Source organism: Chiloscyllium plagiosum, unplaced genomic scaffold, assembly GCF_037043375.1.
Source record: "Chiloscyllium plagiosum isolate Xiang-an unplaced genomic scaffold, Cpla_swu_hap1 HiC_scaffold_2, whole genome shotgun sequence".
Taxonomy (NCBI): domain Eukaryota; kingdom Metazoa; phylum Chordata; class Chondrichthyes; order Orectolobiformes; family Hemiscylliidae; genus Chiloscyllium; species Chiloscyllium plagiosum.
The window spans coordinates 74,131,404-74,157,590 of NW_028270140.1; the positions used below are offsets into that span (position 1 = coordinate 74,131,404).

A 26,187-nucleotide genomic window follows, 5' to 3' on the forward strand; every position below is an offset into this window, starting at 1 on the left:
ATGAGTTACAAATAAGTTAAAGGATTGACATTACCGTCAAATAAAAAAATTTCAAGTAAACATTACATTGCAACAGATCAATGCAGAGGCTTACAAATGTAGTCTGACCGCCCTTGCCAGACCACAGTACAACAACCATCCCCACTCAACTCCAAACCTCCAGTCCGCTACACACCGGCTCATAACTGCTCCAAGGTAAGTTTTGAGACTGCTTCCCCGCGCCAGCCGCTGCTCCGGGACTGCTTCCCCGCGCCAGCCGCCGCTCCGGGACTGCTTCCCCGCGCCAGCTGCCGCTCCGGGACTGCTTCCCCGCGCCAGCCGCCGCTCCGGGACTGCTTCCCCGCGCCAGCCGCCGCTCCGGGACTGCTTCCCCGCGCCAGCCGCCGCTCTCCAGGACTGCTTTCCCAGGCCAGCCGCCGCTCCGGGACTGCTTCCCCAGGCCAGCCGCCGCTCCGGGACTGCTTCCCCAGGTCAGCCGCCGCTCTGGGACTGCTTCCCCAGGTCAGCCGCCGCTCCGGGACTGCTTCCCCAGGTCAGCCGCCGCTCCGGGACTGCTTCCCCAGGTCAGCTGCCGCTCCGGGACTGCTTCCCCAGGACGGCCGCTGCTCTCCGGGACTGCTTCTCCAGGCCAGCCGCCGCTCCGGGACTGCTTCCCCAGGTCAGCCGCCGCTCTGGGACTGCTTCCCCGCGCCAGCCGCCGCTCTGGGACTGCTTTCCCGCGCCAGCCGCCGCTCCGGGACTGCTTCCCCAGGTCAGCCACCGCTCTGGGACTGCTTCCCCGCGCCAGCCGCCGCTCCGGGACTGCTTCCCCGCGCCAGCCGCCGCTCCGGGACTGCTTCCCCAGGTCAGCCGCCGCTCCGGGACTGCTTCCCCAGGTCAGCCGCCGCTCTCCGGGACTGCTTTCCCAGGCCAGCCGCCGCTCCGGGACTGCTTCGCCGCGCCAGCCGCCGCTCCGGGACTCCCTCCCCGCGCCAGCCGCTGGTCCGGGAAACATACATGTTTCATTAAGATTATGAAGGTGACAGGATAGATGATGAAAGGGTATCTTCTTTTGTGGGACAGAATAAAACTAGAGATAATTTAAAAATAAGGGAGTGCCTCAGTTAAGATGGAGCTGAAAGTTGTGCATTTTTGGAACTTACTTACCCAACAACCAGTGGAAGATAAATTATTAAAACTTTTTTTTTAAAAGGCATAAGAAGATAGATTCTGATGAACAAATCACTCAAAGCATTTTGAATGGGTGTGCATGTGCGATTGAGGCCACTATCAAATTAACAACTATGTAACACTCGCCTGCAGATGACTTACTTCGGTACAGTGCTCACACCTAAGTGCACATGAGAAACTGGATTTGATTAAAAATCTAATCATCATTTCTCAGGGAGGATCAATCACTGAAGGATAGAAAATGCTTCAAGAAGCATCTCAATCTTTGTGACCATTGGTATTACTATTTTATTCAAAGGGCTGGAAAGGAAAACAGCCTTTAGACATACATGGGAATTCACTTGCTCGTGATAGTCACAATGGGAGATGGATTGCAGCATGCAATTTTCATTGCCTATGATAAGAAACTCATTCGTTCTGTAAAAAAAAATCTCATTGAGGGCATAAGTGCATAAAACCAGACCAAAAATGCTTTTGCAATAGATATGTACTGACAACATGCTCGAAGGTGATCTTCAAAAGTGATACGAAATGAAACTATGATGAACTAACAGTGATGTACAGGATATGACGCACTGCACTCATAAAGACTCTGATGAAATATCCTCCACTTTGCCTCAGAAGATGTGCAGGCAGGCAACTCACCTCTCATCTATGAGGCACGGAGCAGCTTGGTGGCTGCACTCATCATGGAAGAGCCCTACCTCCAACTGCAGTCTCTGCATTTGCAGCCAATTTAGATAAATGTCACAAAGAGTTTTGGTAGAGGAGCTGGGGAGTTGGATGATGAGGAGGATGCCTGATGTTTACATGACATTCATCCTCCTTACTAACCTCCCAGCTCTATGTTGGCCTCCAAGCGGATGAGCTGGAGTTAGTTACGTAGGTGCAATCATCCACACCTGCAACCGTTGTGTCACCAGTGCAAACACAGTTCATCTGTTTCATGGATATTCATATTCTGAGTGAACTGAGCCAGGTTATTGAGTGAGCGCTGTACTCTTTACAGAGTTACAATGCTCTTGTATCCATTCAAAAAGTGATGCAGCATGTACTATTGATCAGTTCTTGCTGTTCTCTTATGGTTAAAGCTCATTCAAACAAGCCGCCGAAATGAGGCGGTCATCACTGTGATGGTCTCCTTTATTCCCTATGTCAGCTTGCATTATTTCAGAGAACTTCATCAGACATCCACACATTTGTATAGTCAGATGTGCTATAATGCGGTATTTTGTTCTCGTGCAATCCCGTGTTATAACAAAATCGCTTAATAGCAGAACAATTTAATGCTTGAAATACTGTGCTCTTGATGTGACTCATGAAGTCTTATCTCAATTTCCACTGTAGCATCTTTACAAAAGGGACTGTTCACTTTCACCTCTGATTCAGACTGCATTGCAGCTCCTTCACCATGTGCAATCCAATCTAAATGCATGCTGTGTATATCCAAAGTACATGAATCTGTAGTCAGTGGTCTGTGGATTGATGAGATTTGACACTGCCTCCTCAGACATCTCTTCCACCTTCTGACACCTGAGGGATGAAGCAGCTTGAAGGATGGATAGATTTATTATTACTCCAAAATAAAATCCAGCCTGATTGATCATACATAGTTTTATTAATTTAGTAAATGTGGTTGCCATTTACTGAAACAGTCATGCAGGGTTGCAGTTTCTTTAACAATAGAATGGAAGTTTATTACAGCAAAGAACAAACATAAGTTAAGCTATCCAATTATAGACCACAATGTAAAAGATCTTAAACCACAAAGCAAAGTCTTGCACCGTCACCTGACACACTGTGTTAGACACTCCAATGTGGAAAATGGTCACTTTACAGCAAATCTTTATGTTCAATTCAACTGATTCTCCTTGGTTCTTTCCTCTGAATTGTGAAGTCTTCTTACACAGGTCGTTCTGCTATAATGCACGTTTCGTTAACATGGTTTCACGATAACACATTTGACGAACTGGGGACACTGTTTCTAAAGGGCAAAACTTTAAAGCTTGTATTGGTTATAATGCAATTTTGGCCCAATAAGTTTAAATTGCGCTGCTATTACGTGGTTTTCTTATAACATGGGATTGCACGAGAGCGAAATACTGCATTACAGCATATCTGACTGTATGAATATTTACAAATCTAAAAACTTAGACCTTTACAGCTTTTAATAACCTGCAAGTTTCTAACTAAATACTCCTGTTTGGAAGTTTCCCCAAATTTAACATTCATACTGAGCTAACTGTTTTCCTTGAACTGTTCTATATTCCTTTCTAGGACAGAAACTATACTTATTTCTGACCCAAGTCAGGTCTCTTCCAAAACTGCCAAAAAATTTTTAATCTCTGGATTTTTCTTGCACTGACCACTCTGATATTGCCTTAACAAATTCAATTCAATTCAATTCAATCAGACCTCCTGAACCAGGCACTGGAGATCCTGGTCACTTGAGAGGAACCACCTTACCTCTCACTTCCGTAAGTCATCAAGAGATGACAAACAAAAAAAAAACACAATGTTCCAAGTTAAACAAGTCTTACATAGAATATCCATTTGTTTACATACATGAAACAGGCTTATGAGCTCAGCAACACCTGATGTTGCCCAAACTACCTTGTTCCCTCCACATCAGAGCTGAAAATGTGTTCCTGGAAAAGCGCAGCATCCAAGGAGCAAGAGAATCGACACTTCGGGCATGAGCCCACTGGTACAGAGTCAGAGTTGTACAGCAGGGAAACAGACCCTTTGGTTCAACCAGACCTCGCTGACCAGGTGTTCTAAATTAATCTAGTGCCATTTGCCAGCATTTGGCCCATTTATCACTAAACCCTTTCTATTTATGTAACCATCCAGATGCCTTTCAAATGTTGTAATTATGCCAACTTCCACCACATTCCTCTGACAGCTCATTCCATTCACACACCACCCTCTGCATGAAAACGTTGCCCCTTAGGTCCCTTTTATATTTGCTTCCCCCCTCCCCTCACCTTAAACCTATACCCTCACATTTTGGACTCCTCTACCTTGGGAAAAAGAGCTTGGCTATTCAACCTATCCATATCCTTCATTATTTTATAAACTTCATAGAATCCCTACAGTGTGAAAACAGGTCATTTGGCCCAACAAGTCCACACCGAACCTCCGAAGAGTAAACCATTCAGATCCATTCCCCTATCCGATTACTCTACATTTGCCCTGACTAATGCATCTAATCTGCACATCCCAAAACACGCTGGGTCAATTTAGCACGGCTAATTCACCTCATTTGCACATCTTTGGACTGTGGGAGGAAACCGGAGCACCCAGAGGAAACCAACACAGACACGGGGAGAATGTGCAAACTCTACACAGATAGTTGCCGAGGCTGAAATCGAACCTGGGTCCCTGGTGTTGTGAGGTAGCAGTGATAGCCACTGAGCCACCATGCCAATTCTATAAGGTCAACCCTCAACACTCCAGGGCAAATAGCCTCAGCTTATTCAGCCTCTCCCAATAGCTCAAACCCCCCAACATTTTTATGAATCTTTTCTGAAGCCTTTCAAGTTTCACAATATCTTTCCTACAGCACGGAGACCAGAACTGAATGCAGTATTCCAAAAGTTGCCCAGCCATTGTCCTGGACAGCTGTAACATGACATCCCAACTCCTGTACACGATGCACTGACTAATAAAGGAAAGCACACTTCTTCACTATTGTATCTACCTGCAACTCCACTTTCAAGAACTATGAACCTGCACGCCAAGGTTTCTTTGTTCAGCAAAAGGACCTTACCATGAAGTGTACAAGTCCTGCCCGATTCGCCTTACCAAAATGCAACATCTCACATTTATTGAAATTAAACTTCATCAGCTTCCACGCCTCGGCCTACTGATCAAGATCCCATTGTACTCTGAGATAACCTTCTTCACTGTCCACTACACCAATTTTGTGTTATCTGCAAACTTACTCACCATTCTTCTGAAATCCACATTCAAACCATTTATATAAATGACAAAAAGCAGCAGACCCAGTACCGATCCTTGTGGCACACTGCTGGTCACAGGCCTCCAATCCATAAAACCTTCACTATCGCCCTTCACCTCCTACCTTTAAGTCAATCTTGTCTTCAAATGGCTAGCTCTCCCTGGATTCCATGTGATCTAACCTTGCTAATCACTGTGCCACTGTGCCACCATGGGCAGCACGGTGGCACAGTGGTTAGCACTGCTGCCTCACAGCGCCTGAGACCCAGGTTCAATTCCCGCCTCAGGCGAATCACTGTGTGGAGTTTGCACGTTCTCCCCGTGTCTGCGTGGGTTTCCTCCGGGTGCTCCGGTTTCCTCCCACAGTCCAAAGATATGCAGGTCAGGTGAATTGGCCATGCTAAATTGCCCGCAGTGTTAGGTAAGGAGTAAATGTAGGGGTATGGGTGGGTTGCGCTTCGGTGGGTCGGTGTGGACTTGTTGGGCCGAAGGGCCTGTTTCCACACTGTAATGTAATCTAATCTAATCTAATTAGTCTAACATGCAGAATCTTGTCAAACACCTTGCTTACGTACATATAGACAACTCCTTCAATTCCTGAAGAAGGGCATGTGCCCGAAACGTCGAATCTTCTGTTCCCTAGATGCTGCCTGACCTGCTGTGCTGTTCCAGCAATAAAGTTTCAGCTCCTTCAATCTGTCAAACTTTTGTTACTTCTTCAAAAAACTCAATCAAGTTAGTGAGACACAACTTCCCATGCACAAAGCCATGTTGACTTTCACTAATCAGTCCTTGCCTTTCCAAATACATGTAAACCCTGTCCTTCAGAATCCCCTCCATTAACTTATCCACTACTGATATCAGTCTCACCAGTTTATTGTTCCCTGGCTTTTCCTTGCCATATTTTTTAAATAATGCACCACATTAGCTACCCTCTAGTCTTCTGCCACCTCACCTCTGGTTATCAATGATGCAAGAGGTCCAGCAACCACTTCCCTTGCTTCCCACAAAGTTCTGGGGTACACCTGATCAAGTCTTGGGGATTTATCCATCTTTATGCATTTTAAGGTGTTCAGGGCCTCCTTTTCTGTAATATAGACACTTTTAAAGATATTATTTATTTATCCAGGTTCTCTACTTCCACATCCTTCTCCACAGTTTGTGGCATATTCTGCCACGGCAGTGTGCAGCTTTAAGGATCCTATGCAAGGTCACACAGAGTTGGGTGGAAGGAGGGAATGTGGAATGTTAAAATTTCCTTGCAAATGAGGTATCCTCCAGTCATTATGGAGGCTTTCCACCGCACAGTCATTAGAGAATACCTCATATGGTTCATAATGCCAGCCCATGACAGGGTCTTGTTTTCCAGCATCAATTTACTTGAACATGTACCCCTTCATTACAAGGTAAACAGGTATCAGCAATCCTATGAATGATTATCTCTCCTTCTGTTTGCAACTAACTGGACAACCAGTACAATTAATGGTCATCTGATTCCTTTTATTAATAGCTTCTCTCAGGACCAGAAATGGTCATTCAACTATTTCTTACTCAGCAGGAACTCTCACCAAGATCTACTTTGATGCAGAGTCTAAGAAGAATTCATAACATAGCAACTCCCTCTGCACAGTTACTGCTTCCAAGGTCAATGAACTACACTGTCACACACCCAATCCTGGAGCAAAGATTTGTTCTTCCTGATATGAGTTCAGTAAGCTAGAAAGTTTCCTGATTCTGCAGATGTGTCAAACACATTTGGAATACTGCGTACAGTTCTGGTACCAAAAGGATGTGGATGGTTTGGAGAGGGTGCAGAGGAGGTTCACCAGAATGTGGCCTGGTATGGAGGCCACTAGCTATGAAGAGAGGTTGGGCAGATGAGGATTATCTTCATTAGAAAGATGAAGGTTGAGGGGGCACCTGATTGAGGTCTACAAAATCATAAGAGATATAGACAGGGTGGATAGCAAGAAGCTTCTTCCCCTCTCCCCCCAAGAGTGTGGGGGCCTTGATTACTAGGGATCATGAGTTCAAGGTGAGAGGTGAAAAGTTTAAGGGAGATATGCGTGAAAAGTTCTTTACGCAGAGGGTGGTGGGTGCCTGGAATGCATTGACAGTGGAGATGGTAGATGTGGAAGACATGGGCGCGATAATATCATTTAAGATGTAGCTAGACAGATACATGATTGGGCAGGGAGCAAAGAGATACTGATCCTTAGAAAATAGACGACAGGTTTAGATAGAGGATCTGGATCGGCGTAGGCTTGGAGCACCAAAGGTCCTGTTCCTGTGCTGTAATTTTCTTTGTTCTTAGTTCTTAGCAACACTATATGCAAATTTAGGCATGAGACTCAATTGCAGAAAATGGCATAGCTGGGTCACTGCTTCTGTGAAGTAAAGGTATGCCTCTCAAAGTATGTGGTATGAATGGCATGGTCAACAAAATTGGGTCCAGTAGACAAACCAGTCAAAATGTTATTAAACTGTGTAAAAAATTTGCCTCATGGTCTATCAACTCATTAGTGATGAACTCATCAACTGGGCAGTGAATTGATGATTTTAAGAAAGACAGCACACTAGCAAAGTATGTCATATCAGAGAAATAAGCATAAATGCCAAAGACATGGTTAGTGGAGCAGACACACATTCATTTTATATGACCACAGTCTGTGGTGAGGCAAAGTCTCCGAACTATGAAATTCAATGACATTGTTTTGCTAATTAAATGCAAACTGAGCATGCATCTTTCTCTGCCTCCATTGCCTCAAAAATCAAAACCTGAAAAGTTTGATGTTACAAAATCGGAATTTTCTTTTCATCAAATAAAAGACTACCACCTGCTTCAGGAGGGTGCTTGTAAAATTGGTCCATTATGCTTAGGATCAGAATTTGTATTATCACCTTGCCAGAGAAAAGGTGAACACATTAATGGTCACGTGATACAACTAATGCAACTGACCATGTGTATGATCAGAAACAAAACTGACTCTAATGTGAGATACATGAAAATAGAACTAAACCAATGCAATACAATAACAAATACTGTTCTTTAATGCTTTCTGATAAGTAAGTAGAATGTCACTCTGCTTACTATTTACATGCAGGACATTAATTGAGTGGACTGTGGGTCAACGTTTGTAAGCAAATGAAATAAAACCAGGAACATCCAAATACGCTAATAGAAACATTGTCAGATTTTTAATATCAGAGAACTGAACTGAAATACAAGATAGGAATTTAATATCATCAAGTCAAAAGCAAACGGCAAAAGAAAGAGGGTGAAAACATCACAAAATTCTCTACATAATTACCTCGATTGTACTCAGCACTCTTACTGTATCTTCACATCCACAGTACCAGCTCAGCATTCTTGATCCTGTTGGATCTTCCCAGGTATAGTAGGTTGCCTTACCTGGCTCTAGTTGATGTCCCTTTCCAGTTGAACTGCTGGTAACACACGATAAGACAATACTTCAGTTTTAATACAAATTCTAAGTGGCACTTCAGTGTTTTCAGTACTTGAAGATGAAACTTCAGTACAGATAAAACTACAGACCAAAAATATTAATTGATCTTTTGAAACACTGCCATTAAGTGACAGCAAACATTTTAAAAATAAATGTATAAAAAGAAGAAATCTGCACTTTTATTCCAATTTGGTAAAACAAGAACAAATGGAATAACTAATGCGGCTAACAAATTGCTTGCCACTTATAGGGGACCACTCATTTAACATCTGATAAGGCATTTTACAGGAGTCATTTTCCCTCACAGAGTTATGGGCCTCAGTTTTAAGGTAGACTCCTTGATGCACAGAAGAGATTGGGACAGAAGAGGATTGGGGGTGAAAATATATGAATTGGACAACTTCACCCTGAGAAACTTTGAAGTACACAATTGAAAATATTAGCAATGTTTCTGCAAATTGCAGAGGCCTAAATAACATCCCAAGGTGATGTGAAATGTTAAAGAAATTCAAGCTGTGAGATTCTTGCTTAGCTGGAGAGGCTGACTCTCTCGAATACACAATATGTATTGTATTTTTCAGTACTTCTGTGGTTCAGGAGTGCTCCCCAAGGTTTAACGAAACCTTCAACCTCACCGATTCCCAGCTGAAATTTCCTCCTCCTTTCTCCACCTCATGCCACATCCCCTGAAATGCTGACTAAAGATTTCAAACTTCCTCCCACTTACGTTATGTCTGGATCAAATTGCTCTTAGGAGGGATGTGGGTTATATCACAAAATATACCCCTCTAAACCCTTGATCTTCATGATCTTTGTATATAAAAATCTAATGATGTTGAAAGCTCCTCCATCATTTCACACAGAGCATCATCGTAAATTTTAAGGGTAAGTTCAGCTGAACAGCCAAATGTAAAGGACCAGTGATAATTAATTGTTTAGATCTCACTTGACTTCTTGGTTAATATATGATTAGTAATGAAGAATCTGAATGACCTGAAGTAGAGCTTCTAAATTGAAAAAAACTAACAAGACAAGAGGGTATCTAGGAAAAAGTGAGGACTGCAGATGCTGGAGTGGGCACAGGTTTTACACCTCTTTCAGCAGCAATGAAAGGTGCCAGGAGTGGAAGGTGGGTGGGTGGGGGGTGTGGACCTAACAAGGGAGTCACAGAGGGAATGGTCTCCGTGGAAAGCTGATAGGGGTGAGGAGGGAAATATATCTCTGTTGGTGGGGTTGGATTTTAGGTGGTGGAAATGGCAAAGGATAATGCGCTGTATCCAGAGATTAGTGGGATGAAGGTGAGGAGCAGGGGTGTTCTATCCGTGTTGCAGTTGGAGGGGTGGGGTTCAAGACCAGAGTTGGGGGAAGTGGAGGAGATGCACTAGTGGGAATGGAAATTGCAATCCTTGAGGTAGGAGGCTATCTCAGATGTCCTGGAGTGGAATTATTTCTCCTGGGAGCAGATACAGCAGAGGCGGAGGAATTAGGAGTAAGCAATAGCATATTTACAGGATGGAAGCTGGAAGGAGGTGCAGTCCAGGTAGCTGTGGGAGTCGGTGTGTTTGAAGTGGATGCCAATATTGATCTGGTCACCAGGGATGGAGATGGAGAGGTCCAAGAAGGGGAAGGAGGTCTCCAAGATGGTCCAGGTGAACTTGACGTCAGGTTGGAAGATGTTCGCGAAGTTGATGATCTGTTCAACCTCCTTGTGCGAGCACAAGGTGATGCTAATACAGCAGAGGAAAAAGGTGGGGGATAATGCCAGTGTACATGCGAAAGATGAAGAGGGAGGTATAGCTGGGGCCCATGCGGATGCCCATGGCTAGCCCTCTTGTCTGAAGGAATTAGGAGGATTTGAAGGAGAAGAGGCTACCTAGCCAAACTGAAATGAAACCAAACAGACAGGAGAATTGATAAAAGAATAACGGGCTTTCTTTTAGGTGTTTCATGTTCAGCTAGGCTAATTCCAACAAGAAAGAAGGCAGGGAGCCAAAGCCAAAGCTCACTAGTAAGAGGAAGACACAATAAAAAACAAAAATAAAGATAGTATCTGACACACATCCAGTGAATTCTTCAAATGAAAATCAGGCCAAATACAATGGGTTGAGTAGGGATGTGAAAAGGAAAACAAGACGAGCTTAAAACAAACAGAATGGCAGTCAACATAAAAAAAACCCAAAAATTGTTTAACAGCATGTCATCAAGAAGTGGATAGAAACAGATGACTCTACTAGGAATGAAGGCAGCGCTTTATGCTGACCATTGCAAAGCAAAGTTGAAATACTTAATGTGTGTTTTTTACTGGTTTTCACTGACAAAACGAATGCAATCAAAACATTGCTAAAAGTAATGGATGAGAAGGCAATTGATAGACAGGACACACGGGAAAGGCTGGTTATGCTTAGAATGGATTAGCCATCTGCCCCAGATAGTTTACATCACTAGTTGATAAGGCAAGTGTGCTGGAGATAGCAAAGAGTCTGCCATAAGTTTTCAAACTTCCTTACATGGGGTAGAAATGCTAGATAATGGCAAAGTGACAAATGTGACATCCTATTTAAGAAAGAATTTGAGGGCATATAAGGGATATACAGGTTGGCTATTTAATGTTAGTGATGGTCAAGGCTTTAAGAAAATAATGTTAAAATTTATGGTTAGGTTTCAGTTAATTAAGGAGGGGCAATATTGATCTTTAAAAATCAGAGGGTGTTTGACTGATCTAATTTTGAAGAGAAAGTGAGGACTGCAGCTGCTGGAGATCAAAGTCAAGAGTGACTTGCTGTGCTTTTCCCACACCACACTCTAAACTGATCTAATTTTGAGCATTTTAAAGAATTAACTGGAGGTTGTTGAAGGGAATGCAATGGATGCTATTTATTTGTATTTTTAGGAAGTGTTTTTAAAAGTATCACATAATTAATGGGCTAATAAATTTAGGCTCATAGAATAAGAGGTCAGTGTCAGCATGGATAAAAATTAGCCTGAGGATAAAAAGCAGTGAGTTGTGTTAATGTTGTTTTTCTTACTGAAGGATGATTGACAGTAGTATTCCCCAGATGTCAGTGACAGGATTACTACATTGTTAATATACATATATAGCATGAGATTGGAACATATTAGCATAAACTTTCAAAATTTCACAGCAAGAACAAACTTGGAAATGCAAACATTAAGGATCACATCATTTGATGGCAGCAGGATAGAGACTAGCAGAACGGACAGCTCAATGGCAGTTGGAATTTAATACAGTGATGTTTGAGACGACACATTTTGGTGGTCGGGACAATATGTACTTCATGGCACAATTCTAAACAACTGCAGGAACAGAGGTTACTGGTATTCATGTGATGGATTATTTAAGGTTGGCAGGACATTTTGAGAGTGTAGGGAACCACATGTATGGGATCTTGGGATGCCTAAATAAAAGGATTTAGTACAAAAAGTGTTTGAGGCTATTGTGAACCTCAAAGTTCAATAAAGGCTACCACATAAATCTACATCTAGATCTGACACTTATACTTTGGAATGGATGTGAGGGCCCTTACAGCACTCAGATTAAATTTATGAGTGCACTTCCAGGAATTTAAAGTAGATAAATAAAATATCTACAGCCCAGTGTTTTGAAAGAAGTGGCTGTAAAAACATGATGGTCACCTTTCAAAATTCTGTAGACTTTGGAATGGTTCCACCAGATTGGAAGGTGGCAAATTTCTTATGGTCTGACGTAGAATTTTAGCTGCTAGGTTAGGTTAGAGAAACTGGAGCAGAAGTGATTTAGGGAAGATTTGGCAGAGTGTTATGGACCAGGCCAGACCCCCTCAAAATATTTTAAGATAGCCTACACCCTAACTTTTTCTTATTTTAAAAGGCAGGTGTAAAGTGGTTGTTCCAATTGGGATGCAGCTGGTCAAACCACTTGGTTTTAAGCAAAACAATTTATTTAAACACTACAGCTGAAATACAAAAGGAAGCAGCATTTAGAATAACTTAACTATGGGAAACCTTAACCAACCCAATACAGTCACTACTTCTAAATACCTGTTCCAATACAGTAATACCCCACAAACATACCTCTTGGAAAAAAAGGTAAATTCAAACACAGATTCTTACTGGCAGGAGGGTACACCATCCAAAGAGATTTCAGAAGGTCAGAGGAGTTCTTTATTGAAACTTGCGACTTCCCTGGACTCTCTCATGTTGTGACTTAACAAGGTTAGATATCATGGGATACAGGGAGAACTAGCCATTTGGATACAGAACTGGCTCAAAGGTAGAAGACAGAGGGTGGTGGTGGAAGGTTGTTTTTCAGACTGGAGACCTGTGACCAGTGGAGTGCCACAAGAATCGGTGCTGGATCCTCTACTTTTTGTCATTTACGTAAATGATTTGGATGCAAGCATAAGAGGTATAGTTAGTAAGTTTGCAGATGACACCAAAATTGGAGGTGTAGTGGACAGCGAAGAGGGTTACCTCAGAATACAACAAGATCTTGACCAGATGAGCCAATGGGCTGAGAAGTGACAGATGGAGTTTAATTCAGATAAATGTGAAGTGCTGTATTTTGGGAAAGCAAATCTTAGCAGGACCTATACACTTAATGGTAAGGTCCGAGGGAAGTGTTGCTGAACAAAGAGACCTTGGAGTGCAGGTTCATAGCTCCTTGAAAGTGGAGACGTAGGTAGATAGGATAGTGAAGGCGGCGTTTGGTATGCTTTCTTTTATTGGTCAGAGTATTGAGCACAGGAGTTGGGAGGTCATTGATTAGGCCCCAGGAAATTGTTTAGGCCACTGTTGGAATATTGCGTGCAATTCTGGTCTCCTTCCTATCGGAAAGATGTGATACTTGAAAGGGTTCAGAAAAGATTTACAAGGATGTTGCCAGGGTTGGAGGATTTGAGCTATAGGGAGAGGCTGTACAGGCTGGGGTTTTTTTCCCTGGAGGTCAGAGGCTGAGGGGTGACCTTACAGAGAGGTTTACAAAATTATGAGGGAGATGGATGGGATAAATTGACAAAGTCTTTTCCCTGGGGTCGGGGAGACCAGAACTAGAGGGTATTAGGTTTAGGGTGAGAGGGGAAAGATACAAAAGAGATCTAAGGGGTAACATTTTCACGCAGAGGGTGGTACGTGTATGGAATGAGCTGCCAAAGGAATTGGTGGAGGTTGGTACAATTGCAACATTTGGACGGGCACATGAATAGAAAGGGTTTGGAGGGATAATGGGCCGGGTGCTAGCAGGTGGGACTAGATTGGGTTGGGATATCTGGTCGGCACGGCCAGGATGAACCAAAGGGTCTGTTTCCATGTTGTACATCTCTATGACTCCATGACTGCTCCAATTAAAACAAACTAGGAAAAGCCTGAACTGGGAAAACTGGCCACCCTCCTTGCATTGATAAATAGACCCTTCGACACCTCTGCCTTTACGACCTTTCTTCAAAAAAAAACAAAGGACAAAATAACTTTATTAAAGTGAAAGCATCACAAGAGATATACACAAATATGCAGATAAGGTTGACAAAGAAAAGCCCTTCCCAAAGCTAATTACTTGGGGTTACAAATTTAAAGTGGTGCACAAAAATACAGGAGGATATGTGGAAGAACTCTTTTACGCAGTGAATGGTAATGATTTTGCACTTGATGCAATAGTGAGATGGACCACTGTGCTTTCAAAAGGAAAATAGATAGGGACTGGGTTGGAAATAAACCTACAGGGCAAAGGGGAGGGGGAAATGAGCTGAGTGCCAGGGGCTTAGCTTAATTACTCACTTTTCTATACTGCCATAATGACAGTATAACTTTAAAGTGACTGCGTTTTAAAAACACTTAAGATTCAAGTATCAACAATGGATTAGCATTTTGATAAATGTGTGTATTCTGACATAGCTGTTGGGCCCTTGACAGATGACATTTTTAATAATTGTCAAAAGGTGCAAATAATGTTTAATAATCTTGAAATAAATTGTAGAATGCAATACATAGCAAAACCTTAGAATACAGATCTATCTGCAAAGACAGTTACCATCAGTAAATTACAATTTATGGAATACATGCTTATCTGATTTTTGAAAGACAAATTCTATGAATTGATGTGGACAGCCTATTGCTAAAATGTATTCCAGAGAGTTTTTTTTTGTTAATTAAAGTACATGTTCACTGTTGTCTTAACTGGGAACTGAAATTAAGCCCAGCTCACTACTATGCTTATAGAATTCCTAAATAGAATGATCAACAAAGTTTAATAGAAGCAGTTCAAACAAATTCTTGTTATACATGTAAAGGTACCTCTGATGATACTCAATCCTGCTTGCATTTGTGTGGTTAATAATGAGGAATGGAGCAGCCCCTTCATGATAGTCCTTAAAAGTCACCACTATCGAATGTTCTGCCAAGTGTACTTCTGCTATGATACCTCCAAACTGTAACATAAGAAGGAAGTTTCAATCAGGTTGAGAATCATATTATAGCTCATTTTAAATTCATTGAAATTCACAATATACAATTTAAAAACACATTTCTGCTGTCTGGACATGCTAAGTTTTGAAATGGAGTATCAAGTCCTTTAGATCAAAGGGTCAACACTTGATCACAAATGAGAATGTTCTTAATATTTTCACTGCAGCAGAAGCAATAAGGTCACAGTTGGAAACTATTAGAAAGTAGTAATGGCTTAGACATAGTCCATCTAGCATCTACTTTTCAAATGCTGCACAAACCCTCAGTGCTCCAATGTGGTGTGCAGGACAGAAATACAATTTCCATCTTAAAATGCAGCAGTCACTATAAGATTTAGAGCAGACAAATGATTTCCTTTAATTTCACCTGAAGCAGTTCGTGAGCACTTTGCGTGAGCAATTCATACCTAACTGAGGTTTCACCAATTTGTCCAAAGTTCATCAGAAGCTGAACTCAAGAAAACCAATTACAGAGGTTACAAAAGCAAAACAGAAATTGCTGGAAAAATTCAACAGATCTGGCAGCACCTGTGGACAGAAATCGGAGTTAATGTTTTGGACCCAGTAACACTTTTTCAAAACTTCTTCAGTTCTGATTTCTAGCATTTGCAGTTCTTTTCTTTCTTTTCCTCCAATTTATGAGATTGTTCATCAATAAAATGAGCAACTCAACTCCTGGCCCTAAAATTGATCTCTTCCTAATCTCCAGCCTCATCTCTCGATCCTAAATTGCCCAACACTAACTGGCTCTACTGATGCCAGATCAACTCCTTTTGGCAGTGCCTCCATCTTCAGATACCAACCCCTGATCTGGAATTTCTCTGTCAACATCCAAACTTGTGCATGTTCATCTTTCGATTCCTGATTCAGGGCATCTCTCTTGATTCCAATATGTAGAGCTATTATGGGATGGCCATTGCAGCCAAATTTGGAATTTCCTCATCTATTGGGTCCTTCAAATTTTGGATACGAATGAGACCTGAGAATTAGTATTTGAAGGGAATCACACCTCAAAATTCAGATATTAAAAAAAACAGAAACTCAACTGGTCTGACAGCATCTGTGGTGAAAAGAAAAGAGCTAATGTTTCAAGTCCAGTAAGATTTCTTTGAACCATCTGGAATAGGGGTTCAGTTTTGAGGCCTGCTTGGCAGGAAGGGTTCACTGACATTGGAAAGGGTGCAACTTAGATTTACCAAAATGATACTGGAATATAATATTGAGGGTAGTTTCTATAATTTCAGCTTGGATATCTTTGAGTTTAAAAGCTGAGGGGCGATCGAATTTCAAAATGATAAATAAAAAATCTGGAAATATTCAACAGAAAGGTAAATTTCTAGAGAGAGAAACAGTTAACATCCACAATCAATGACTTTTCATCACTAGTTAGAAATGTAATAAGCTTTGCACAAGGAATGAATTGGAACAGGAAAAATTATGATCTGTGACAAGGTGGTAGCCCAAAATAACTGAATTATAGAAGAGTAATTCTTACAGTACCCAAGGGAATGGAGCAGTACAAGAAAAGAAGTACTTTAAAAGTACATGATGTGCTTTAATTAGGTGTATTTCTGACAGCAAGCAAAAATAAAAGATAAATGAAACAAGCAAAGAAAATAATTGTGAATCAGAGGGCACATTTAAATTGTTTTGCAAAAGTAGCAAATGCGAGATGAGAAGAAAAAAACTCACATTGCAAGTGGTCGGAGTTTGGAATTCATTGCTTGGAACTGTGATGCAGACAGGGTCAATTGAGGCATTTAAAAAAGGCTTCGACGAATACAGAAGCATGAACAATGTGCAGGGTTATAGGGACAAGACGTGGGTTTGGTACTGTGCTCAGAGAGCTAGTGCAAACATGAGAAGGTTAAATGGCCTTCTGCTCCACAAAATTCAATGATTCTGTGAAAAGGAAACATAATGGGTCAGAAATGGTCTAAAATTGCTAAAATCAATTTTGAGTTTGAAAGACTGTAGAGTCCCTAATTGAAAAATAAGATTTGTATTTCATGTTGACATTGAACTTCACTGAAACAATGTAGTAGGCCAAGGGCAGAAACATCAATGTGAGATCAAATATCAAACCAACAAGGTCTTGGGATTTTTGAACGGAGTGAAGGTTCTGCAAAGCAGTCACAATCTACATTTGATCTTTCCAACTGTAGAGGAAACCACATTGTAAACACTGAATATATTGTATTAAATTGCAAAATTATTGGTTTGAAAAGTTGCATAATCAAAACAAATGTAATCGAGAAGGAAGAATTGAGACAATGTAATGACGTCTTTATAGGATATAGGGTGAGAAAATATTACCAAGTAACTGTGGGTGGCAGTAGGTTGGTAAAAAGTGCATTGTCTCTATCACATCATTTTCATAGGAGCCAATTTCACCTTGGTACTTTTGTATAATCATGGTTTTTATATCATAACATTTCTAAAACATTCATACCTTATTGTCCAGACGCAGTAAAAGACAATTTTCTTGTTTGTTGAAGTAAAACTTTTGGGGCCCAGCACTGCATCCTTCAATTCGAACTGCTAATCTCTCAGAATCTCTGGCAGGCCAGAATGGGCTGCACTGGTTAAAATAGATCAAACTATTCCGTAAATAAATTTTTAAAAATTATGACATGTTTAATGGTAAAATATAAACTTAAATTATGTATTTCATTTAGACTGATAACATCAATAAGACTTTGTTCTATTGGATAATTTGACTCATTGTGCAGGCTACTCAATGGTAAAGAAATAAAACTGCGTGAACAATTCAAGCTGCTCAAATCCTATTTATAGACAAAGTGAAAACTGGAAAGTAAGCATACGTAAAGAAGTTACAAGATTTCTGCCTAACATAAAAATGACAGGACTGAGTGAACAGATGTGTGAAAGTTAATCTAACAAATAATTTCAGAGCAACCTCTTACTTCACAAGGCTATTGAAATAGCCAAGGGTAGGTAAGAACATTTACTGCAAAGTTCAGTTTTGAGCACATCAAAAGAAAGGTACAAATGAGGAAACTCATTTATTCCAACTTAGTTGAGCCATGCAACAGAATCCACCATGATTACAATCTGCACTTCTTTTTAAAAGGACTAAAGTTGTTTAAGGCCTATTGTAAATTATAGAAACCTGCAATATTAGGGTTCAGACATGATGGTGTAGTGGTAATGTCAATGGACTAGTAATCCGGAGGCCTAGGCCAATGTCCTGGAAATATAGGTTCAAATCCCACCGTGTTCATAGAAACATCAAATCCCTATGGTGTAGAAACAGGCCAATCAGCCATCGAGTCCACAATGACCCTCTGAAGAGAACCCACCCAAACCTCCCCCCTCCAATCTATGTAACCCTGCCTTTTCCATGGCTAATCCACTTAGCCTGCACATTCCTGGAAACTATGGGCAATTTAGCATGGCCAATCCAACTAACCTGCACATCTTTGGACTGTGGAAGGAGCACCTAGAGAAAACCCATGCAGCCATGAGAAGAACATGCAAACTCCACACAGTCACCTGATGGTGGTATAGAGCTTGGGTTGTTGTCTCTGTGATACAATGTTAACCACTGAGCCACTGTACCATTCCAAAAGGTGGCAGCTTCTGATGACTGGGAATTAAAGCCAGGTCTACTGCTTTGAAGGCAGCTATGCTCACCGCTATACCACCATTGCTAATATTAGTGCTACATATCACTCATGTTTGCTGGTAGAATTGAAATTCAATTAATAGAATCTGGAATATAAAGCCAGTTTCATTAATGATGACCATGACAACTATCACTGACTTTTGTAAAATACTTCTGGTTTAATAATGTGATTTAAGAGAGGTACTCTACCATCCTTGGCCTCACTTCACTTGATCTGGAAACGTGTGACAGCAATGTAGTTGACTCTTAACTCCCCTCTGAGGGCAATTAAGGACGGGCTGGACCTTACCAGCAGCACCCTCATCCCATGAAAGAAAAATAAAAGAAAAACAGGCATTGATTGTCTCCCGAGACATCTAGATTACTCATCTTCTCAGTTCCTACATCTTGCAATATTCAGCTTTTCAAATGAACTATACATTTCTTTTAAATATTCACCACATTGATTAAAAGGATGCTCAATTACCTGGTTTGAATCAATGCCCAACCACTTTGATTCACATTCTTCAGTAACTTCAATCTTGTGCTTCGTTCGATTGATTAGCATGTGAAATGGTGTAAAGGTAACAATTCTTGTTAGATTAAAGCTGCTGTTGTCTATTTTCACACCAACCTAGAAAAAAAATCATTTAAATAAACTTTAATTTGTTTATGATTATATAGGGAAAATGTTCAACTTAACTAGTTAAATTAATGACTGACAAGTTTGCATCCTTGTATGAATTTCAATTGTGCTTCAGGTTTTCATCTGTGAAGGCTTGCATAATTCTCTTTGGTAAGCAATAAAAGTTATAAACCATCAAAATCCTTTTATATTATTTCAAACTGACAAAAGGCTCTGCTGCAGTTACAAATTATCAAATTATTGGGCACAATGTCGCGCATCCTCAGGCTTGTACAGACAATGGATTCCTACGCTGCCAGCACTTGTTGTACACCTCTCCATTGTATAGATGACATGCAACTCCTTACATAGCTACACTGCTTCTACATACAAATGTAGAAGCATTTATTAGTGTTGTTCTTTTGTAATCATGGAATGAATTTCATATTAGCAAACATCATGCTCATTTCCTGTAGAAGGTGAGTTCCTTTTCCTGCCAGACTTCGATGTCAGCAGATGCTCCAGATTATTTTTAGCAGTAAATGAGTGCGGTATTTTCAAAAACAAATCAAGAATAAAGAAGAGACAGATAATGGAAAAAGTTAGCTGTGAATTGGTTAACATAATGTCTCCACAAAAAAAAAGTGTCTTATCCAAATAATTTTCCCAAATTGCATGCGTTTGCATTTATTTTGTGATGTAAGGTGTATGAGTTATAGATATCATCAACGACTATTGTAGAATTTAGATTTTGAACTAATGGCATGTGGGCTTTTGTTCAGTATGCATTAAGAGGTAAAGATTAACTTATTAGTCTTTCTACAGCTATTATATTTAATCATATGCTTCAAACAGTTGATTAGAGGCCCAATTTATGTCACCCCACTCCCTCATTTGGAATATAGATTTTTCTCTCAGAGCTCTGACATGGAACCTACAGATCAGAAGGCCTTCTTCTGTACTGTAACTATTGTATGATTCAATTCATTACTTTAATCTATTAAAACCATATGTAGGCAAAATATAAATTGTAGTATTGCTTTAAAGACACTTACCTGATACTCCTTTTTTGGTCCTTTGCATTTAATAGAGCCATAACTACCCACTGTGTCCAGAGAAAATGAATCTGATAATTGGCTGTCAGTTATCCTAAGCTGAACCTATATTTTTAAAATAAATTTTTATAAGACACAATTTTATAGTAATCAAGTCATTGTACCTCAATCTTTTATGCTGAAATTATTTATGCTCAGTTCTACCACATTTTTCTGCATTACAACAGTAATTTTACTCAAAAGGAATGTCATATTATACTTCATAAATGCAACTCGTCCATAAGGGAGAAAAAAAAGCTTGGGAGCTAGTTAATTTTGTGTTTCATAAAATAATGCAACTTTGCTATTTTTGTACCAGTTGACCAACACAAATTTAATCAAAATAGGAGTGGAGAAAATGTGTATGAAGCTATGCAAATATGGATATACAAAGCACACTGCAAAGTTTTGATTTTTAAATGAGAAAGATCAAGACAGCAAGATTTTGTTTCTAGGTTGGTACAACGATAGTGTTCCCAGGCCACAGTCTAAGGCCATCTTCAGCTCACAGTCCACAGCTTTACAAGAATGAAATAAAAATAATGAAACGTCAACAAAGATTCTAACAAGTGTACTATCAAATCCCAGTTTCACTTCTAGCAGTGACAGGAAAGTAAAGCTTAATGCTTAATTGAAGAGAAATAAATATGTCATACATAAAAATGTCCTAGATTCCTTTCCCAGTTGTTATATTTCTGTCCAGGTTTGCTGCTTGATGGCTGATTGATAAGAGGAAATACACGCATGACTGCTTCTCTTGGATTAGAGTTATTATTAACTCAATAAAAGTATAATACCCCTGTACAATGAAATATTATATAATTGAAATAATTTTAGATTAAAAGAAAGCCTTACTTGTGCCCAAATCCATGCACTCTCCTAGGTTAAAATTTCTCCCTTTGAATAATGTTGTAATATTATGTTAATACTTGAGGAAAATAAATGAGCAATAAATTGTAAAACAACAAAAAAAGATAAACAACTTACTTTATTCTTTTCAAAAAAGCATTTAGATCCAAAAGAGAAAAGGAGAGGCTTTTTGTAGTCCAAAGGATGTTTACGATGAACATCATCAGCTTTGTACTGAAGCAGTCGTCCAGTTTTATTTATCATCCAATAGGGACTATACAATGATAGCATCACATGTCCAACATTGTATGTTGCAAGGATTGCAATATCTATTTCAGTTTCTTCACCATCAATATATGATTTAAATTTAATTAATTCAATATCTGTCTGATTGCTTTTGATCAAGTATTCTCCTGCCCAATTATGTTCTAAATAGTCAATAATAGTCAGTGTCAGTTTGGATTGGTCTAGTACAGCATCATGAAGTTGGGCAGAATGTCCTTCATCTAGAATCAACCTCCGACTCTTATTTTCCTGCAACAAGAATTATTTTCGAACATAAAATTATGATTATTGTATTTAATTTTCAAGATGTTCTTCATTTATGCATTTATACATGTTCTAAAAAACAATGAAAGAAATTACCTTGTAGCCTTATTATTGCAAGGAGGAATTCCCAAACTTCTGGAATGATGCTAGAGCCCTATTGTTACACTAGAAATTTGTTTGATAGTTCTACTCAATAAATAAATAAAATTGCTAAACGTGAACACAATTAAACATTTGAAAAAGAGAAGTTCTTGGACTAATGGAAACTTTTTTCATCAGAAGAGATCAGTTTTTACTGCTAAAATTAAATGTAAGTGTTTTGCAGAAATGATGATACAAGACAGATTAAGTGAGACTATCATCTTGCTTTTCTATGTTTTTATAGTCTTATATGTATTTTTCCTGTCTTTTTTTCCATTCCACTCATTTTTAAAAGAAGCAATCTTGCTGTACAACTGTGAATTGAAGCAGGAAGTTTTACCAGACACAACAAAAATAGTTCCACTCATTAACTTAAAAAACAAAGAAAAATTATTATTGTAAATATGGTGAATAACAAAACACATTGTATAAATGGTGTGCCATGACATGAGAAAAATAAATTGACATTTATGCAATTCATAAGCCAGAATGACTAGCAGGTTTTAGAATTCTTAATACATGAGCTGTTGATTTTCTTTCAATATTCTGAAGTAAACCATTTCTAAAATAAATCAAAGGAATAATCCATTGAGAATAAGCAACATTTTAAATCTTAAGTTACTGGATGTCATTCATGCTAAAACCACTTTTAAGTTACAGAATTACAGAACAAATGTTAAGCAAGTACGGTTACTGATCTTTAGTGTAGGCACTTAATTCTTGAAATATATTTTAATATTCTAAAAATGAAACATGTGATTAAGATGGAAGAATATTGATGCTTTTTTTTTCTCCATACTTGTGAAGCATCTCCCAATCCTATATAGTGATGGGTGTCCTGTCCAGCCTTACATTAAACATATGGGCTGCTAACCACTAACATTTACATACCCTTGCCCTCTCTCTCTCACCTCCCCAACCCTTGCAAACAGCCACATCTTTGCTATCACTGTCTTTCTGCCAATTGTTGCCTTGTCTCGCACTCTTTCAATCTTTACACTCTCTTCTGATCCCTTATGCATTTCCCCTTTAAGGAAGTTTGCAACATTAAGATTACTTTTCACATGTAAATTATTCTCAAGTTTTAAATGTACTATTTAAAGTTCAAGTCAGCTCATCTGCTGTTTTGTGTGAATCTCAAATCAGCCAGTGCAAATCTGTGTCTCGTGCCGAGGCTCTTCAAAGGTAGGCATCTCAACAATGAAATTAACAATTGATTGAGAAAAGACACAGCTGCTGGCATTACTATTGGGATCCAAACATAGCTTTGACTTTTTTTCAGGAGAGGATTACATGGGTTGCATGGTTGTAAAATTACTTAATGATAAATGGGGAGACAAGAACTGAGCATCTACAAAGGCCAGCAAGGATGGCCACTCAACCTTGCTTTTCTCAAATGTGTCAAGCTTTCCGACATCATTTATATGGAAGAATTGTATAAACAAACATAGCAAAGTAGGGTCTTTTTGTCTGGTACAGTTGCCAACACTGAACAACATATCACTTTGAGTCATAGTGCTATAGAAAGCAAAGAAACTTTAGTGTGATAAATGGTGATCAATAGATACACAAAAAAGTTTAAGGTGTCAGTTACTTCAGTTAATTTATTTGCAATGCAGTGATGCCAATGGCATGGGTTAAATTCCAACACCAGATGAGATACCATGAAGATTCAATCTTCTTGACCTCACACCTCACCTGAAGTGTGCTGACCCTCAGGTCAAATTCACCATCAATTGTCTTTCTCTCGTGAGAGGGCAGCCTTATGGTCCTCAGGGGCTATAGTGACAATGACTACTGAAGAATTTTAACTAAAAAATTGCCTAAAATAATAATTCAACATTGAGAAAAGTATTCTAGTTGTTTGTTTTCAGTGACAGCAATTCTTTTTACTTGATTAAATAAAACTGAAAAGTTCCTTAAAAAAGTGTTTACTTAATATTGTAGCCCTATTCTGAATCGGAGTGCGATGGGAACACAAAATGTTTTTTGTTGAGAGCATTACCTAACCATATGATTAGTGAGGAATACTTAAAGCAAGCCAAAAAACACAGCAACTTATTGTTAGAAAACAGGAGAGTTTGAATGTTAAAACTCTTAGCATCAATGGTGTTTCTGGGTCCTGCTTCTGATGTTAGTACTTCTTTCTCCATGTGTAATAATATCCTAAGAAAAACAAATTTAACATTTATCACAGTCTACATGCAAAACACACAGGCAAACATACCTCCATTAAGGAAACACTGACTGCATAAGGCAAAAGGTTTTGAAGTACAGCACTCGGCCACAAATGGAGAACATATGCATTGTTAATTTCATCAGGATTGTCAGATGCCAGCATGTCATGCATTGCAACTATATTGATCATAAGGGTATGCTGGTCACCACCTCTAGAAAACTGGCACTTGCGATGAAATAGTATTTCAGTACTTGTGCTAACATGACCAAATGTGATAGCTTCACAGGGAGTATATATTTTCTCGTCTTCCACTATCAGCTGCAAACGAAGATCTGATCTGCAAGAACATGCACAAAACAAACTAGATTAAAATAAAATACTTAATTTTTCATTTGGTATAAAAAAATTGCAAACTAAAATTTTGCAGCAAGTGAAAACAGATAAAGAATGAATAATGTCACAAGGAAGTTTTTTCTGTTGCCTCAAAACTAACAAGAATAAGAATTTCGGTTTCATAGTACTTTTAAAGGAAATGATCCCAAGGCACTTCATAGAAAGACAGAAAGAAAAATGATATCAAGGCATAGAAAAGTTAAGAGATCAAACCAAAGGCTTAATCAAGGAAGTAGATTAAAGCTATGCCTTAAATTGGTGAGGGATATGAAGATGTAAATGAGCTGGATGAAGAGCAGCTAAGGAGACGAAATCCATAGCATCAAATAGTGCTGCAAAGGGACATGGTGATGCATAAAAATTCAGTCATGGTGAAAACAAAATTTTGGTTTGGGGTGGGAGGGCATAGCAGTGAATATTGTTACTTTGAACTGATGGAGGAATCGGAGCACTCATGGCATGCATTTAAATACAAAGAGCCAATGCAATCCAGTAAGGAAAAAAGGGCGCTAGTCAAGTAGAAATGTTGTTGGAATGAATACAGGTAGTAGAATTTTGGATAAGGAAGGTTTATGGAGGGTGGAGAATGGCAAGCCAGAAAAATATTACAATAACTAAATTGGATAAGGTCAGAAGTCATGTGACAGCAGGTTATATTCCAACAGGTTTATTTCAAATCAGAAGCTTTTGGGGCATTACCCCTTTGTCAGGTGAAGTGAAGAAAAGCATACAGGCACAGAATTTATAGGCAGAGAGATCAATGGGAGAACGTGAGGACTGCAGATGCTGGAGAGTCAGAATCGAAAAGTGTGACGCTAGAAAAGCACTGCTGGTCAGGCAGCATCCGAGGAGCAGGAAAGTCGACATTTTGTGCATTAGCCCTTCATCAGGAATGTGATCAATGGGCAGAGAGGTCAAATGATCATACAAATGGTATGAGTAGATGTTAAATAATAAGTCTCTGTACGTAATCCAAAGTGTCAGACAGTGTGAGTAAAGTGTCAACAGCTGACTAGTAAGTGAACGGGATGACATTTAATCCAATTAATTGAAGCAGAAAAATAATTACAAAAAAAAACCAAAAATAAGGTGGTGCTGGAAATGAACCAAATGACTGGAATAACAAGATAGGTGTAAGAGTTGCATGCTAAGGGCCTAGTCAAGGGAAAAACAAATCCAAAACCATCCAAACTAATTAAGGTTGAGAAATCATACAGGTTATCGCCAGACAGGAATGTTCCCTCCCAAATCAGGGAAGGCTTCAGTAGTCAAGGATATTCAGCCTCTTATCGTCGGATAAGCATCCTCCAAGGTGGTATTTGAGATACACAACAATGCAGAATCGCTGAGCAGAAACTGATAGCCAGGTTCTGTATCCATTAAGATGACCTCAACTGTGATCTTGAGTTCATGTCACGCTACATGTAGCCACATCATACTGTTCTGTGTTTGTAAAATCTTCCTTACTGTCCTGTTTTGACACTAACACCTTGATAACTTGGTACGATCTCTCTACCTTAATTAGTTTGTACAATTTTGGATTACCTGTTACCTTGATTGGTCCCTCGACACGTGACTCATCTATCATGTTATTCTAGCCGTTTGGTTGGTCTCCAGCAACACATTATTTTTAATTTTTTGTAATTATCTCTCTGCCTCATTTAATTCAATTAT

The 26,187-nt window shown here is 39.6% G+C and overlaps 1 protein-coding gene across 7 annotated transcripts in view; it reads right to left on the reverse strand.

The window, feature by feature from the left end:
* Positions 1-26,187, reverse strand: part of vps13a (vacuolar protein sorting 13 homolog A) — a 422,990-nt gene that overhangs the window by 111,601 nt on the left and 285,202 nt on the right. For all 7 annotated transcript variants that reach the window (XM_043712521.2, XM_043712545.2, XM_043712559.2 and 4 more), the window contains 7 exons: positions 24,169-24,457; positions 21,390-21,785; positions 20,364-20,468; positions 19,171-19,317; positions 17,508-17,636; positions 14,886-15,019; positions 8,445-8,580 (listed from right to left, as the gene is read on the reverse strand). In XM_043712521.2, the coding sequence (XP_043568456.2) occupies positions 8,445-8,580; positions 14,886-15,019; positions 17,508-17,636; positions 19,171-19,317; positions 20,364-20,468; positions 21,390-21,785; positions 24,169-24,457 (1,336 nt within the window). The remainder of the gene's footprint in view (positions 1-8,444; positions 8,581-14,885; positions 15,020-17,507; positions 17,637-19,170; positions 19,318-20,363; positions 20,469-21,389; positions 21,786-24,168; positions 24,458-26,187) is intronic.